This window comes from Manis javanica, chromosome 5 (assembly GCF_040802235.1).
Source record: "Manis javanica isolate MJ-LG chromosome 5, MJ_LKY, whole genome shotgun sequence".
NCBI classification, from domain to species: Eukaryota; Metazoa; Chordata; class Mammalia; order Pholidota; family Manidae; genus Manis; species Manis javanica.
In genome coordinates, this window is record NC_133160.1 from 134724021 (window position 1) to 134739670 (window position 15650).

Consider the following 15650-nt stretch of genomic DNA (forward strand, 5'->3'; position numbering starts at 1 on the left):
TGTGTCCTTACTTATTTTCTGTCTTGTGGATCTGTCCTTTGGGGTGAGTGGTGTGTTGAAGTCTCCTACAATGATTGCATTGCAGTCTATTTCCTCCTTTAATTCTGTTAGTATTTGTTTCATATATATTGGTGCTCCTATATTGGGTGCATATATGTTTATAATGGTTATATCCTCTTGTTGGACTGAGCCCTTTATCATTATGTAATGTCCTTCTTTACCTCTTGTTACTTTCTTTGTTTGGAAGTCTATTTTGTCTGATACTAGTATTGCAACACCTGCTTTTTTCTCCCTATTGTTTGCATGAAATATGTTTTTCCATCCCTTGACTTTTAGTCTGTGCATGTCTTTGGGTTTGAGGTGAGTCTCTTGTAAGCAGCATATAGACGGGTCTTGCTTTTTTATCCATTCTGTTACTCTGTGTCTTTTGATTGGTGCATTCAGTCCATTTACATTTAGGGTGATTATTGAAAGATATGTACTTATTGCCATTGCAGGCTTTATATTCATGGTTACCAAAGGTTCAAGGTTAGCTTGTTTACTACCTTACTGTCTGAACTCACTCGCTTATTGAGCTGTTATAAACACAGTCTCATGATTATTTGTTTCCCTTCTTTTTCCTCCTCCTCCATTCTTCATATGTTGGGTGTTTTGTTCTCTGCTCTTTTTAGGAGTGCTCCCATCTAGAGCAGTCCCTCTAAGATACCCTGTAGAGGTGGTTTGTGGGAGGCAAATTCCCTAAACTTTTGTTTGTCTGGGAATTGTTTAATCTCTCCTTCATATTTAAATGATAATCGTGCTGGGTACAGTATTCTTGGTTCGAGGTCCTTCTGTTTCATTGCATTAAATATGTCATGCCATTCTCTTCTGGCCTGTAAGGTTTCTATTGAGAAGTCTGATGATAGCCTGATGGGTTTTCCTTTGTAGGTGACCTTTTTACTCTCTCTTGCTGCCTTTAATACTCTGTCCCTGTCCTTGATCTTTGCCATTTTAATTATTATGTGTCTTGGTGTTGACCTCTTTGGATCCCATCTCTCGGGAGTTCTGTGTGCATCTGTAGTTTGAGCAACTATTTCCTCCCCCAGTTTGGGGAAGTTCTCAGCAATTATTTCTTCAAAGACACTTTCTATCCCTTTTTCTCTCTCTTCTTCCTCTGGTACCCCTTTAATGTGGATATTGCTCCTTTTGGATTGGTCACACAGTTCTCTTAATAAGATCGTGGAGATCCTTTTATCTTTCTCTGCATCAGCTTCTTCGCGTTCCTGTTCTCTGGTTTCTATTCCATCAATGGCCTCTTGCATCTTATCCATTCTGCTTATAAATCCTTCCAGAGTTTGTTTCACTTCTGTAATCTCCCTCTGGACATCTGTAACCTCCCTCCGGACTTCATCCCTTAGCTCTTGCATATTTCTCTGCAGCTCTGTCAGCATGTTTATGATTTTTATTTTGAATTCTTTTTCAGGGAGACTGGTTAGGTCTGCCTCTGCATATCCTTTCTCAAGTGTAACTATCTTGGTCTGGACCAGATTTTTTTGCCTTTTCATGGTGATTGCAGTGGCTGTAGGCAGGTTGCAGGTGTGTCAGCTGGGAGAAGAAAGTCCTTTCCTGCTTGCTGGATGCCTTGCCTTTCTCCGCTGCCTGTGACAGCTACCTGCACTCCTGGAGCAGGTACCGGGTTAATCTCCTAAGCTGCTGTGGGCGGGGTGTCCATCAGAGCAGCGCGGAGCCCTGCGTGAAGTGGCAGGTACGCCAGGTGCGCTCCTCCGTGCCAGCAGTGACCCTGCCAGGCAGCTGTGTGGCAACAGTGGCCTTTGGGTCTGACCTGGGCGGCTGTGCGTTGGGCTGTGATTCCAGTCGGCTCCTGGGAGTGTGCCTGCTCCCTCTGGCTCCTCTGCTGGTGCGTGTGGGGCTTTTCTGTGCAGGCTTCTACTGGGCTCTGGCTTCACTGCCACTGGTGCGCGCGAGCTGTGCCCAGGCTGTTCGGTCGCACCGCTGCGGGCTAGCCCTGCAGCGCACGGATGTGCTCTCTATTCCTTCTAGCATTTCCGCCCCCGGCGCGTGCTCCCACTCTCCTGCTACTGGGCCCGTGTGTCGGGGTCTGTGCTCGTTGGAGGAACAACTGGCAGGCCGCCTAGTCCTGTGAGGTTCTTCAGAGGTGCACTGCCTCTGTTTAGGGCACCTAAGTTTCCCCGGTACTCCCAGCTGCCGGGACAACTTCGTCCAGCTATGGAGTCCCTGTCTCTTTAAGACTTGCAGAAAGCACTCGCTTTTCTTTTGTCTCAGGGGTGCCAGTTGCCAGGATCTGCCCACAGGTTTTGCTTTTCCGTTTCTCTAATATCCAGCACCCCATGCACCTTGTGTCTGCGTTCCGGGTGCGGATTTCTAGATCTGGTTGTTTAGCAATCCTGGGCTTTCACTCCCTCCCCGTTCTGACTCCTTTCTTCCCGCTGGGTTTTGGGGTGGGGAAGCGTTCGGGTCCCGCCTGGCCGAGGCTTGTATCTTACCCCCTTCGTGTGATGCTGAGTTCTCGCAGATGTAGATGTATCCTGGCTGTTGTACTGCATCCACTGGTGTCTCTTAGAAATAGTTGTATTTATTGTATTTTCATAAATATATATGTTTTGGGTAGGAGATTTCCTCTGAACTACTCACGCCGCCATCTTCCTGTGATCCTAGAAGTCCCATTATCTTTTATGTTTAAAAATAATATTACTTTTAATGATAATTTGGCCATGTGATAAAAGAATTCTAAGAATATAATATGTGCTATATCATTTAGGGTATCTTTAGCTTTAAGTAACAAAAACCTAAATAAAAAGTGACACAATATTTATGCCTTTGCATAATTAGGCTAGAAGTTGAGCCACCTCCATGCTTGGTTAATCTGGTTAATTCACTGATACATCACCCTGGGCTCAGTTCCTGTCTTTCCATTTTATCCTTAGTGTGTCATAGATAATTTTGCTTTCAGGCTGTTTCCTCTTCTGATTAACTTCCCATCCAGATATGAAAATTGCCAAAGGAAGAAACAGAAACTGTCTATGATTTGTACCATTATTTAAAGAGTGAGGAAACCTTTTCCAGAAGCTCCATAGCAAAACTCCGTTCACATTTTATTTGCCAGAATAGTATTACAAGACAATTTCTAAGCCAACCCCTGGAAAGGGAAATGACATCTTTATTTTTCATTTTTTAAAGTAGACTTTATATTTTCTAGATGATTTTTAGGTTTGCAAAAAATTACACAGAAAGTACAGATTTCCCATTTCGTCTTGCCAAATGCAGTTTCCCATATTATTTTTTATAACTGAGGAACTGATAATGATATCCTTGTCATTGTTGCTCTATATCCTTGCTCTATATCCTTGTCAGCATATGGTATTGTCAGTGTTTTGGATTTAGCTATTTTCATAGGTGCATAGTAGCATGTCATTGTTTTAATAGGCAGTTCGCTAATGGCATATGATGTTGCTCATCTTTAATGCTTATTTACCATCTTTATGTCTTTTTTGGTGAGGTGTCTTGTTCTCTGTTCAAATCTTACCCATTTTTTAATTGGCTTGTTTGCTTTCTTACTGTTAAGTTTTAAGAGTTCTTTTTGTATTTTGGATACAAGTTTTTTACTAGATATGTACTTTCCAAATATTTTCCCCTAATCTGTGGGTTGTCTTTTCATTTAAGTGTTTTAATTTGATACCTTTTCTTTTAAGTATTCATCACAGAACAGATGTTTTTGGTTTAATGAAGTCCAGCTTAACCACTTTTTTTCATGGTGTTTTATCTAAAAAGTCATCACCAAACTTAAGGTCACCTAGACTTTCCCCTGTGATTTATATTTTTGCATCTCACATTTTGGTCTGTGGTATGTTTTGAATTAACTGTGTTATGGTGTTATGGTCTGTTTGTATTTTTTTCCATATCGATGTTTCTTTGTTCCATCCCCAAATATTTGTTGAAAAGACTATGCTTTCTTTATTCAGTTGCCTTGCTTCTTTGTCAAAGTTAAGTTGACTATATTTGTGTGGGTCTGTTTCTGTGCTTTCTGTTATGTTCCATTCATCTGTTTGTCTATTTCACCAGTACCACATTGTCTTGATCGGTGTAGCTTTATAGTGTTTTGAAGTTGGGCAATGTCTGTCTTTCAATTTTGTTTTTCTTCAGTACTGTGTAGGCTACCCTGTTTTTTTGTCTTTCCATATAGACCTTAGAATCACTTTGCTGATAACGCGCAAAATAACCTGCTGGAATTTTGATTGGAATTGTGTTGAATCTAGATCAAGCTGGGAAGGAATGGCATTCAAACAATATTGCATTTTCCTATCAGTGAATATGGAGTATCTTTGTATTAATTTAGATCTTCTTTGATTTCTTTCATTGGCGTTTTGTAGTTTTCCTCATGTAGATCTTGTATGTATTTTAGATTTATACCTATTTCATTTTTTTTATGCTAATATAAATGGTGGTGCATTTTTAATTTCAAATTCTGTTTGTTCATTGCCAGTATTTAGGAAAGCAATTGGCTGTTGTATATATTAACTTGGTACCCTGCAGCCTTTTTATAATCATGTATTATTTCCATATTTTATTTTTTTATTAATAAAACCAACTAGTAGAGTTAGCATCTTTGCTTTAGATATTCTGTTTGAAGCAATGTTTTCATTTCATTTTATTTTTTTCTTGCAGAGAATGTCTTGGGAAGCATGAGGTGAGTTATAGGCACAAGTTTTAAGTAAAGCGTATACTTAACATATAAGGATTGTTAGAAGTAACAAAGAATTGTTTTTTTGTGTGTGTTCTGTGAAGAGTACAAGACTTTGTCTACTAGTTTTAAAAATATATAGTGCTTTTGAGAATTAACCTATGAATATGTATTCACTGTAGAATCATCTTGAATTTTCCCTTTGGAATATAATGTTGTGCTCCTTGGCATTTGTTTTTTGTATTTTTTGGATAGGTTGCTTTGGTTTTGATAATAACTTATTAACAAAAATGTGTTAGATCTTTGTGAAACTTGCTCTCAAAGGGTAATAGAGTAATTTCGGAAACATGGATCCAGAAGGTTTTGTTGTGTGAGTTGCTAATTTTCCTTTTTTTTTAAAGGTGAGTCCACTACCATGCCATGCGGTAGGACCCTACTCTTGTAAGAGGGTTTGTGGACGAATGTTAGATTGTCAGAATCATACATGTATGAAAGAATGCCACAAAGTGACTGAAACTGATGCCTCCACTGACAAAAACAAGGTAATATTCTTAGGTTTGAATGTATATATGGTTACAGTATAATTAAAATATTCTTTTCAGTAATTATACCATAAGTATTTTTTCATCTTGCTATAACTTCTTTACCTCCATCATCCCTTCTCCTTCCTTGCCTTTTTTAAGACAACTTTAACAGCTTGGTGTTTATCTCTCTATATCTTTGTTCTAACTTATAATAATGTGCCTTTTAAATGTGTACTCTTTCCATACTGAACCTGTGTTAATACATAGGATTTGATTTTGTGATCAAAGAACAGGAATTATGTTTTTATATAACAGCAGTGTCACCTCCACTTCTGTCCATTTACATTTCTGAGTTTAGTTTCTGGAGCATTTTTTCTCAGTTATTTTTCAACCTAATTTGTATGACATGATGTTTACAATTTTAGTCAATTCCTAGTTTTCTGTTGAAAGTAAATAGCATCACAGATGTGGCATGTGTGTCTGTATGAAATTCACTAATAGCATTTCACAAGCTTATGAGAAATCAACCAAAGATCTCTAAAAATTAATCATTTTGCAAGGAAAAACCAATGTAGCTAATCAAATTTTAAATACTAAATTTTATTATAAAAGTAATGTTTTTACCTGGATCTCCATTCTGTGTGGAATCATAATAATATTAGCAAGTATGCTTAGTGAGAAGTTAGCCAAAAATTTAAAGCTTCATTTTATTACTAACATTGAATTTACAAATATTTAAATTGTTAATATGAATTATGTTATTGCAAATTTCACTTGCATTGTTAATTGATTTGTTAATTATAGTGCATGACAACATGAATGTCCATAGTATCATTCTTGCTCAATGCAGACGTAGATGTAAATTTTGGCTTATAATGTCTTCCCTGATCCATGCTTTGATCCTCAATAGAAATGTACTCATGATGAAATGAAGAAGATACTATAATTATAAAATCAAACTAACATAATTATAATGATTCAAAATCACTGTTTAGAGTAGAACTGCTATAAGACTTTTTTCTCTGGATTTCCAGAACATCAAGTGAGACGGGAAAACTCTTTAAAACTAATTTTCAGAGCTGATACTGACTAAAGATTGGGGAATTGGATTTTCACTATATCATTTTCTGGGTAGTGGCTGTGGCAAAGTATGGGTTATATGTTATGTGCAAAAGTTTTTCTCAATTTAGCTAAAATTCCATACCTATCTTCTACTCAAGGCTACCACAGTGCAAGTGATTTATATTATTTTGTGGAACTTTGCAATCATTCTAATTAGGAGAAGGGCTTCTAGTATGTCTTTCTTGGCCCAAATGCCTTTGGAATTTTAACATAGTTTCTACCTTGAGTTGTAGCACAAAACCAGCAAAGCAGGTATTCAATAAAGCATTTATTGGATTGACTGGAATCAGAGCTCTTGCTTCCTACCTCTGCTTTAGTCTCCTCCTCTGGCCTAATACAGATCTCAGTCCAACCAAGGCTTTTCTTATGTGAATGGCTCTATTGCTATCATTATCAATAAATACATCCCTATTATCTCCTTCATTGGCTGTACTGAGTGGGATTATACCAACTGGCAAATACTGTGAGGAGGATGGCAATTGAAATTGTGTGTACACCAAACAAATGTGGGCTCAAGTATTTTTTGAGCGACCGAAAGAAGAGATAGAGTAATGGGATAGTCTTTTCTCTTTGGGAAGAGAAAAAGAGAAGAAAAATATGTACAAAATCATACATACTTTTTTATGTAAGTATGTATGTTATAGACCTGCTATTCAGTGTTGTCTGCCGACCAGCAACATTGGCATCACCTGAAATCTTGTTAGAAATATAAAATCTCGGGCCCCCCATGCCCACCTTAGCCTTCTAACAAGATTCCCAGGTGATCAATACTGCACAAAAATGTCTGAAAGTTTCTTTTAAAGGCAGTGTGTTTGTGCTGTGTCACTGTCATGTTTTGTTGATTTAAAGGAAAAGAATTTCATTATCACCAAACTTGCTAAGGGATTAGAATTTAGTTGTTTTATCCACTAAAAGGAAAGGATAGGTCTATAACATGATAGAGGTGCTAATTATCATTACAATGCCAGTCAAATTATAATATATAAATGTGTCAAATTAACATGTTGAACACCTTAAATTTATACAATTTCAAATGTATTTCAATAACATGGGAGAAAAAACAACTGTACTTATCAAGATTAGTTTTCCAATTTGTGATAATAACCCAAATGTTTATTCTGCTTTCCTTCTTATTATATATACCATTACTTATAATTAGGATCTCTCTCCCTCCTGGATTTCCAGAACATCAGATAAATTAGAAAAAAACTCATTTTAAAAGCTGATATGACTGATGGGGGAATTGTTGTGGATTTTCCCAATATTGCTCTCTGGGCTAAAACTTGTGTTCCTCCTTCCCCACCTTTTTAAAAATGAGAACTGTAGGATACTTGACAGCCAGACTTGCTGTGTTTCCTAATTAATTTAAATTTCCTAATTTCCCCTAGAGGATAGAAGTTGATATGGGAATTGGTCCAGGAAGATAGCTTTGCAAGTGGATTCAGTGACTTTTTTTTTTTTTAAGCTGGAAGGTTCCTCATACCATCAGTATAATTCTTATTTTGCAGATAGGGAAACTGAAACTTGTCAAGTGACTTGTCCTTGATCTTACAAGAGAGTAGCAGTTCAGAAAGTATTATCTTGACCCCCAGCCCAATATGCTCTTCTACTCAAGTTATTTACATGGAAGATCATTGAAAGTGTACTACATAGACAGGAAAAAACAAGTGAAATAAACTGTGTGTTATTGCATGTTTTTGATTCATTGCCTATCTTCCCAGTCTTACAATTTCAGAAAATTTTATTTACCCAGTTGTGCAGATCACAGATGTAGGAACATTGCTGACTTTTTTGCTTATCTTCATTATCCTGTCCCCCAGCAAATCTTGTTAGGTTTATCTTCAGAATAAACCCTGAAGCTGACCATTTCTCATAACCCCTCCTATCTTCATCCAAGCCATCATCAGTTCTTAACCTGATTTCTTCAATGTTTTTTCAACTAACCTTTCCACTCCCACTTCTATCTTACTACATCAGCCAGATTCACCTTTTAAAAATGTGCAGCAGGTTCTACCTCCCTGTTCGGAACCCTTAAGTAGTTTTCAGTTACTCTCAGAATAAAATCTAAAGGACTTACGATAGCCTATGAGGGTTCATAATGTTCTGACCTCTGTCTGCCTTTCCCACCTCTTCACCCATTATTCACTTGCTCATTTCTACTTCTATTCTTGCTATTTTTTGAACATTCCAAATTTGTTCTTACCTCAGTCTTTGCACTTATAATCTTCTTTGGAATTCTCCATTCTTAATGGCTCACTCCCTTTTTTAACTTAATTTTTGTTCAAATAGAAACTATCAGGCTTCCTTCTTGTTACTGTTAACTTTACCTTATTCTACTTTATCTTATTTCAGAATATTTATGAAAGCATTCTATTTTTTTCTTTACCTCCTCCCTTGAAATGTAAGATCCTTGTATCACATGGATCTATACCATCTTGTATATTTCCAGTGTGTGGAAAGTACCTGGTGCATAATGAATAAGTATTTGTGGAATAAATTCATATACTTTTTTAAATTAAAAAAATAAATTATTTTTAGAAGAATATTTTCATAATTGAAAAAGTTTTTCTTTTTAATCCTGTATGTCAAAATAGCATAGAATTTTACTGACAATAACTCCTTTGCAATCATGGCTGTATTTAGAAGTGATAATAAAAAATGTTTAACCTTTAAGGCTTAGTATCCATGTCTATAGCTTTCTTATTTTATCTCATGTTATGATGTGAAAATAAACAATAATCCTGCAATAAAAAATCTTCAAAATTCCTTCTTTAGGAGATACTACTGAAATTATTTAATTATGAGAGCAGAGAGGTACCTTGTTAAGTTACATTGACCTACAGTTATTTGTAAATGTAATTTAATTTTGGTTCATTGAGGTGCATTAAAAAATAAACTGCTTATTATTCTCCCTTTTCCCCTCTATATATGTTTCTCTCTGGCAAGATGAGATTAGTATCTCCAGAACATTGAATGCTTTGAGGATTTTTATTAATGTGTTTAGCAGTGTGTGGTTTCTTTAGTTTGATGATGATCATGCTTATTGGATAGAAATGAATAGATAATGTTTTACTCTTTTTTTTCTAACACTGACTCTTCTTTAGGAAGTAATTTATATTTTTAGTAGGAATACTTCATGTAATCAAATACTTTCTTTTAGTGGAATATATAAATTTTATAACTGTATAAAATTTAGACTTGTATAGAAATGTTAGACTTTTGTACTTAGGTGATATATTTCCTTTCTACTTCTCAGGCTGGCCCAGAATGCCTTCAATGTGAAGAAGGGTGCTCTAAATCACAGCCACTGGGTTGTCCCCACCCTTGTGTTTTGCTATGTCACCCTGGAGAATGTCCTCCTTGTGTTCAGATGCTTAGAATAAAATGTCACTGCAAGATCACAAGTCTGTATGTGGAATGTAGGTAAGTGCACTGAAGGAAGTATTCTTGTTTTGCTAAAATTATTTTAACTAATATCTTTTTATAATGTAGAACCCTTTATGGTATACTTTAAGGAATATTTTTCAGTGTGGTCTTTAGACTCCAGAGGCCTAGATTTTCCAGTAGAGAACCTGGAAGGAAGAAATGTGGAATACTTCACCTTCTAGATACTTAACCCTAACTTCAATCAGGGCAGTTCTGTTTTTTTCCACTTGGAGATTCTGTATAAGATTTTGTTAGGAAAAAAGTTGTGTCACTGCTTTTTAAAAAAATAAGAGAAACATTCTTGTGGATTGCTCAAATAACAGTGTCAAACTAAAATTTGTTGGCTCAGAAGTTGACTTGCATGTAATTACTTAGGCATTTAAATTTAAAAGGTAGGCTTTTGTTTATTACAAATGTTGCTGTTACAGTATTTATAAGAGGATATGTCCTCTATGTTTTCCTTACTTAAAAAAATGTAAATTTATGTTTGTGAATTACATGGAGGGAAAAAATTCCCATTTTTGTATTTAATCATGATCTAACCTAATTTTTGTAACTCACTCAGCTCCATTTCATCCAAGTCTATAAAGAGGGCTTTTTATAAGTACATTTACTCAAGTTAAATTTGGGAATATAACTTTATTTCAGGTTTTTTTTTTCTCCATGTTTTTAATTGTGGTAAAATATACATAACGTAAAATTTACCATCTTAAACCATTTTTAAGGGCACAGTTCCATGGTATTACATATATTCATAATTTTGTGCAGCTTACACCACCATCCATCTCTATAACTTTTTCCATCTTGTAAAACTGAATCTCTACATCCATGAAACAACAGCCCCTATTACCTTTCCTCCCAGCCTCTGGCAGCTACTATTCTTTCCGTCTCTGTGACTGACTGCTATGAGCGTCTCAACTAAATGGACTCTGACAGCATTTTTTCCTTTGGTGACTAGCTTAGTTCACTTGGCACAATAGTCTCAAGGTTCATCCATGTTGGAGCATATATGTCAGAATTCCCTTCTTTATAAGACTGAATAATACCCCTGCCATGTGTACACCACATTTTGCTTATCTAGTCATAGGTCAACAGACACTGAGTTGCTTCCAGGTTTCAGCTATTGCGAATAATGCTGCCATGAACATGGGCATACATACATCTCTTCAAGACTGTGCTTTCAATTCTTTTGGGCATATGCCCACAAGTGGAATTGCTGGGTCATATGGCAATTCTATTTCTAATTTTTTTTTTTTTTGAGAGGGCATCTCTCATATTTATTGATCAAATGGTTGTTAACAAGAATAAAATTCTGTATAGGGGGGTCAATGCTCAATGCACAGTCATTAATCCATCTCAAGCCTAGTTCTCTTCAGTCTCCAATCTTCTGAAGCATAACGAACAAGTTCTTACATGGTGAACAAGTTCTTACATAGTGAATAAGTTCTTACATGGTGAACAGTACAAGGGCATTCATCACAGAAACTTTCGGTTTTGATCACGCATTATGAACTATAAACAATCAGGTCAAATATGAATATCCGTTTGATTTTTATACTTGATTTATATGTGGATCCCACATTTCTCCCTTTATTATTATTATTATTTTTATTTTTAATAAAATGCTGAAGTGGTAGGTAGATGCAAGATAAAGTTAGAAAACATAGTTTAGTGTTGTAAGAGAGCAATTGTAGATGATCAGGTGTGTGCCTGTAGACTATGTGCTAATCCGAGCTAGACAAGGGCAATAAAACATCCACGGATGCAGAAGCTTTCTCTCAAAACAGGGGGGGGGGTGAGGTTCTAAGCTTCACCACTGTTGTTCCCCGATTTCTCACCTGATGGCCCCCCTGCAACTGTGCCTGTCTTAGGTTGTTCCTCCCTTGAGGAATCTTACCCGTCTCTGGCTAACCAGTCATCTTCCGGGGCCATACAGGGAAATGTAAAGTTGGTAAGTGAGAGAGAAGCCATATTGTTTGAAAAGGTTAGCGTTTTACTTCTTTGCGAATTTATGCCCTGTAGCTTCTATGTCCAGCACTTGTCCCGAGGTATCTTTACCACCTGGAGGAATTATGATACTCGGTAAATTCAATATGAGTCACGAATTCTATTTAAGGATTGTAATTAGGAAGGAAGAAGAAAAGCTATAGAGGTAGCATATGGAAGAAAACATGGGAGGATTGATTATTTCTTTGACATATCTTCTTGTAGAGTACCTTAAGCATGTATAGGTTTTAAACTACCAACTAACTTGCGCACACATATTAACATAATAGGAATACGGTGACATAAACAAAGCAAATCTATAATTACCAGCCATCTCCAGTGAAGCCAAGAAAACCAGTTAGGCACCCTAGGCATTTGTGAAAATTTGTCTATAATATGATGGATATTGTCCAACTGTACTTGAACAGTCTGAGAGAAATCAGACAAATTAAAGCAACCTATTTCTGGGATCTGTTCACATCCCATATGTTCTTTTAACCGTAGATAGTCTATAGTCTTAAGATTTTGGAGCGCTACAACTTGCACCCCTCCCAACTCCTGGTTGAGTTCTAACAGTACAGATCCAGTCAAATTCGTTGTCTCACTGTATGGACATGCCAGCCTAGACATCTCCCTCCTCATTCCTATGGCAAGTCCAGGAAACGGTGGGGTGGATGCAGCCACAACCACAGCATCACCCGGATCCCTGTGGAGGCTTTTTGATGATCATCTCCCGGCACGAGTCCTCCAGAGAGTGCTGATGCCAGAAGCTCCTCCTCATATCGTATCTTAGTTCATTTTCTGGGTAGCCAAGCTAGGCCTTGATTTTCTGCATAGAAACAAACAGACCCTTTGCCCACACTTTGACATGCCCTCTATACCACTGTGTAGAACTCATTGGAGGTCAGCACACAGGAGCTACTTTTTTTTTTTTTTTATTAAGAGAAAGGCATATTATCAGAAAAGAGTACCTCCATAGCTGATCATCTGACATCCTTTAAGTGATCAACATTAAGGATATTTAAAGCATGTGTTAATCTTTGATTTACCAATAGTTTTATACTATCAAGGAGTAATCCACCTTTTCTTACTTTTTTTTTTTTAATCTTTAATCTACACTTACATGAAGAATACTATGTTCACTATGCTTTCCCCTATATCAGGTCCCCCCTAAAAACCACATTACGGTCACTGTCCATCAGCATAGCAAAATGTTGTAGAATCACTACTTGTCCTCTCTGTGTTGTATAGCCCTCCCTCCCCTTTCTCCCTCCCCCCCATACATGCTAATCTTAATACCCCCTTTATTCTTCCCCCCGCTTATCCCTCCCTGCCCACCCTTCCTCCCCAGTTCCTTTCCCTTTGGTATCTGTTAGTCCATTTTTGGGTTCTGTAATTCCGCTGCTGTTTTGTTTCTTCAGTTTTTCCTTTGTTCTTATACTCCTCAGATGAGTGAAATCATTTGGTATTTCTCCTCTGCTTGGCTTATTTCACTGAGCATAATACTCTCCAGCTCCATCCATGTTGCTGCAAATGGTAGGATTTTTCTGCTTCTTATGGCTGAGTAGTATTCCATTGTGTATATGTACCACATCTTCTTTATCCATTCATCTACCGATGGACATTTAGGTTGCTTCCAATTCTTGGCAATTGTAAATAGTGCTGCGATAAACCTAGGGGTGCATCTGTCTTTCTCAAACTTGATTGCTGCGTTCTTAGGGTAAAGTCTTAGGAGTGGAATTCCTGGATCAAATGGTAGATCTGTTTTGAGCATTTTGATGAACCTCCATACTGCTTTCCACAATGGTTGAACTAATTTACATTCCCACCAGCAGTGTAGGAGGGTTCCCCTTTCTCCACAGTCTCGCCAACATTTGTTGTTTGTCTTTTGGATGGCAGCTATCCTTACTGTTGTGAGGTGATACCTCATTGTAGTTTTAATTTGCATTTCTCTGATAATTAGCGATGTGGAGCATCTTTTCATGTGTCTGTTGGCCATCAGTATTTCTTTTTTAGAGAACTGTCTGTTCAGTTCCTCTGCCCATTTTTTAATTGGGTTATTTATTTTTTGTTTGTTGAGGCGTATGAGCTCTTTATATATTCTGGACGTCAAGCCTTTATCGGATCTGTCATTTTCAAATATATTCTCCTATACTGTAGGGTTCCTTTTTGTTCTATTGATGGTGTCCTTCGCTGTACAGAAGCTTTTCAGCTTAATGTAGTCCCACTTGCTCATTTTTGCTGTTGTTTTCCTTGCCCGGGGAGATATGTTCAAGAAGAGGTCACTCATGTTTATGTCTAAGAGGTTTTTGCCTATGTTTTTTTCCAAGAGTTTAATGGTTTCCTGACTTATATTCTGGTCTTTGATCCATTTTGAGTTTACCTTTGTATATGGGGTTAGGCAATGGTCCAATTTCATTCTCCTACATGTAGCTGTCCAGTTTTGCCAGCACTATCTGTTGAAGAGACTGTCATTTTGCCATTGTATGTCCATGGCTCCTTTATCAAATATTAATTGACCATATATGTTTGGGTTTATTTCTGGAGTCTCTAATCTGTTCCACTGGTCTGTGGCTCTGTTCTTGTGCCAGTACCAAATTGTCTTGATTACTATGGCTTTGTAGTAGAGCTTGAAGTTGGGGAGCAGGATCCCCCCCCCACTTTATACTTCCTTCTCAGGATTGCGTTGGCTATTCGGGGTCTTTGACGGTTCCATATGAATTTTTGAACTATTTGTTCCAGTTCATGGAAGAATACTGTTGATAATTGGATAGGGATTGCATCAAATCTGTATATTGCTTAGGGCAGGATGGCCTTTTTGACGGTATTAATTCTTCCTAGCCAAGAGCATGGGATGAGTTTCCATTTATTAGTGTCTCCTTTAATTTCTCTTAAGAGTGACTTGTAGTTTTCAGAGTATAAGTCTTTCACTTCTTTGGTTAGGTTTATTCCTAGGTATTTTATTCTTTTTGATGCAATGGTGAATGGAATTGTTTTCCTGATTTCTCTTTCTATTGGTTCATTGTTAGTGTATAGGAAAGCTACAGATTTCTGTGTGTTAATTTTGTATCCTGCAACTTTGCTGTATTCCGATATCAATTCTAGTAGTTTTGGAGTGGGGTCTTTAGGGTTTTTTATGTACAGTATCATATCATCTGCAAATAGTGACACTTTAACTTCTTCTTTACCAATCTGGATTCCTTGTATTTCTTTGTTTTGTCTGATTGCCGTGGCTAGGACCTCTAGTACTATGTTAAATAACAGTGGGGAGAGTGGGCATCCCTGTCTGGTTCCCGATCTCAGAGGAAAAGCTTTCAGCCTCTCACTTTTCAGTATGATATTGGCTGTGGGTTTATCATATATGCCCTTTATTATGTTGAGGTACTTGCCCTCTATTCCCATTTTTTTTTCTCTATTCCCATTTTGCTGAGAGTTTTTATCATGAATGGATGTTGAATTTTGTCAAATGCTTTTTCAGCATCTATGGAGATGATCATGTGGTTTTTGTCTTTCTTTTTGTTGATGTGGTGGATGATGTTGATGGATTTTCGAATGTTGTACCATCCTTGCATGCCTGGGATGAATCCCACTTGGTCATGGTTTATGATCCTTTTGATATACTGTTGAATTCTGTTTGCTAATATTTTATTGAGTATTTGTGCATCTACATTCATCAGGGATATTGGTCTGTAATTTTCTTTTTTGGTGGGGTCTTTGCCTGGTTTTGGTATTAGGGTGATGTTGGCTTCATAGAATGAGTTTGGGAGTATTCCCTCATCTTCTATTTTTGGGAACACTTTAAGGAGAATGGGTATTATGTCTTCTCTGTGTGTCTGATAAGATTCCGAGGTAAATCCATCCGGCCCCGGGGTTTTGTTCTTGGGTAGTTTTTT

At 37.2% G+C, this 15650-nt stretch overlaps 1 protein-coding gene across 7 annotated transcripts in view; it reads left to right on the forward strand.

Moving 5' to 3' along the window:
* NFXL1 (nuclear transcription factor, X-box binding like 1) overlaps positions 1-15650 on the forward strand; it is a 65488-nt gene that overhangs the window by 33098 nt on the left and 16740 nt on the right. For all 7 annotated transcript variants that reach the window (XM_073237668.1, XM_073237666.1, XM_073237672.1 and 4 more), the window contains exons 16-18: positions 4684-4705; positions 5101-5241; positions 9602-9768. In XM_073237668.1, the coding sequence (XP_073093769.1) occupies positions 4684-4705; positions 5101-5241; positions 9602-9768 (330 nt within the window). The remainder of the gene's footprint in view (positions 1-4683; positions 4706-5100; positions 5242-9601; positions 9769-15650) is intronic.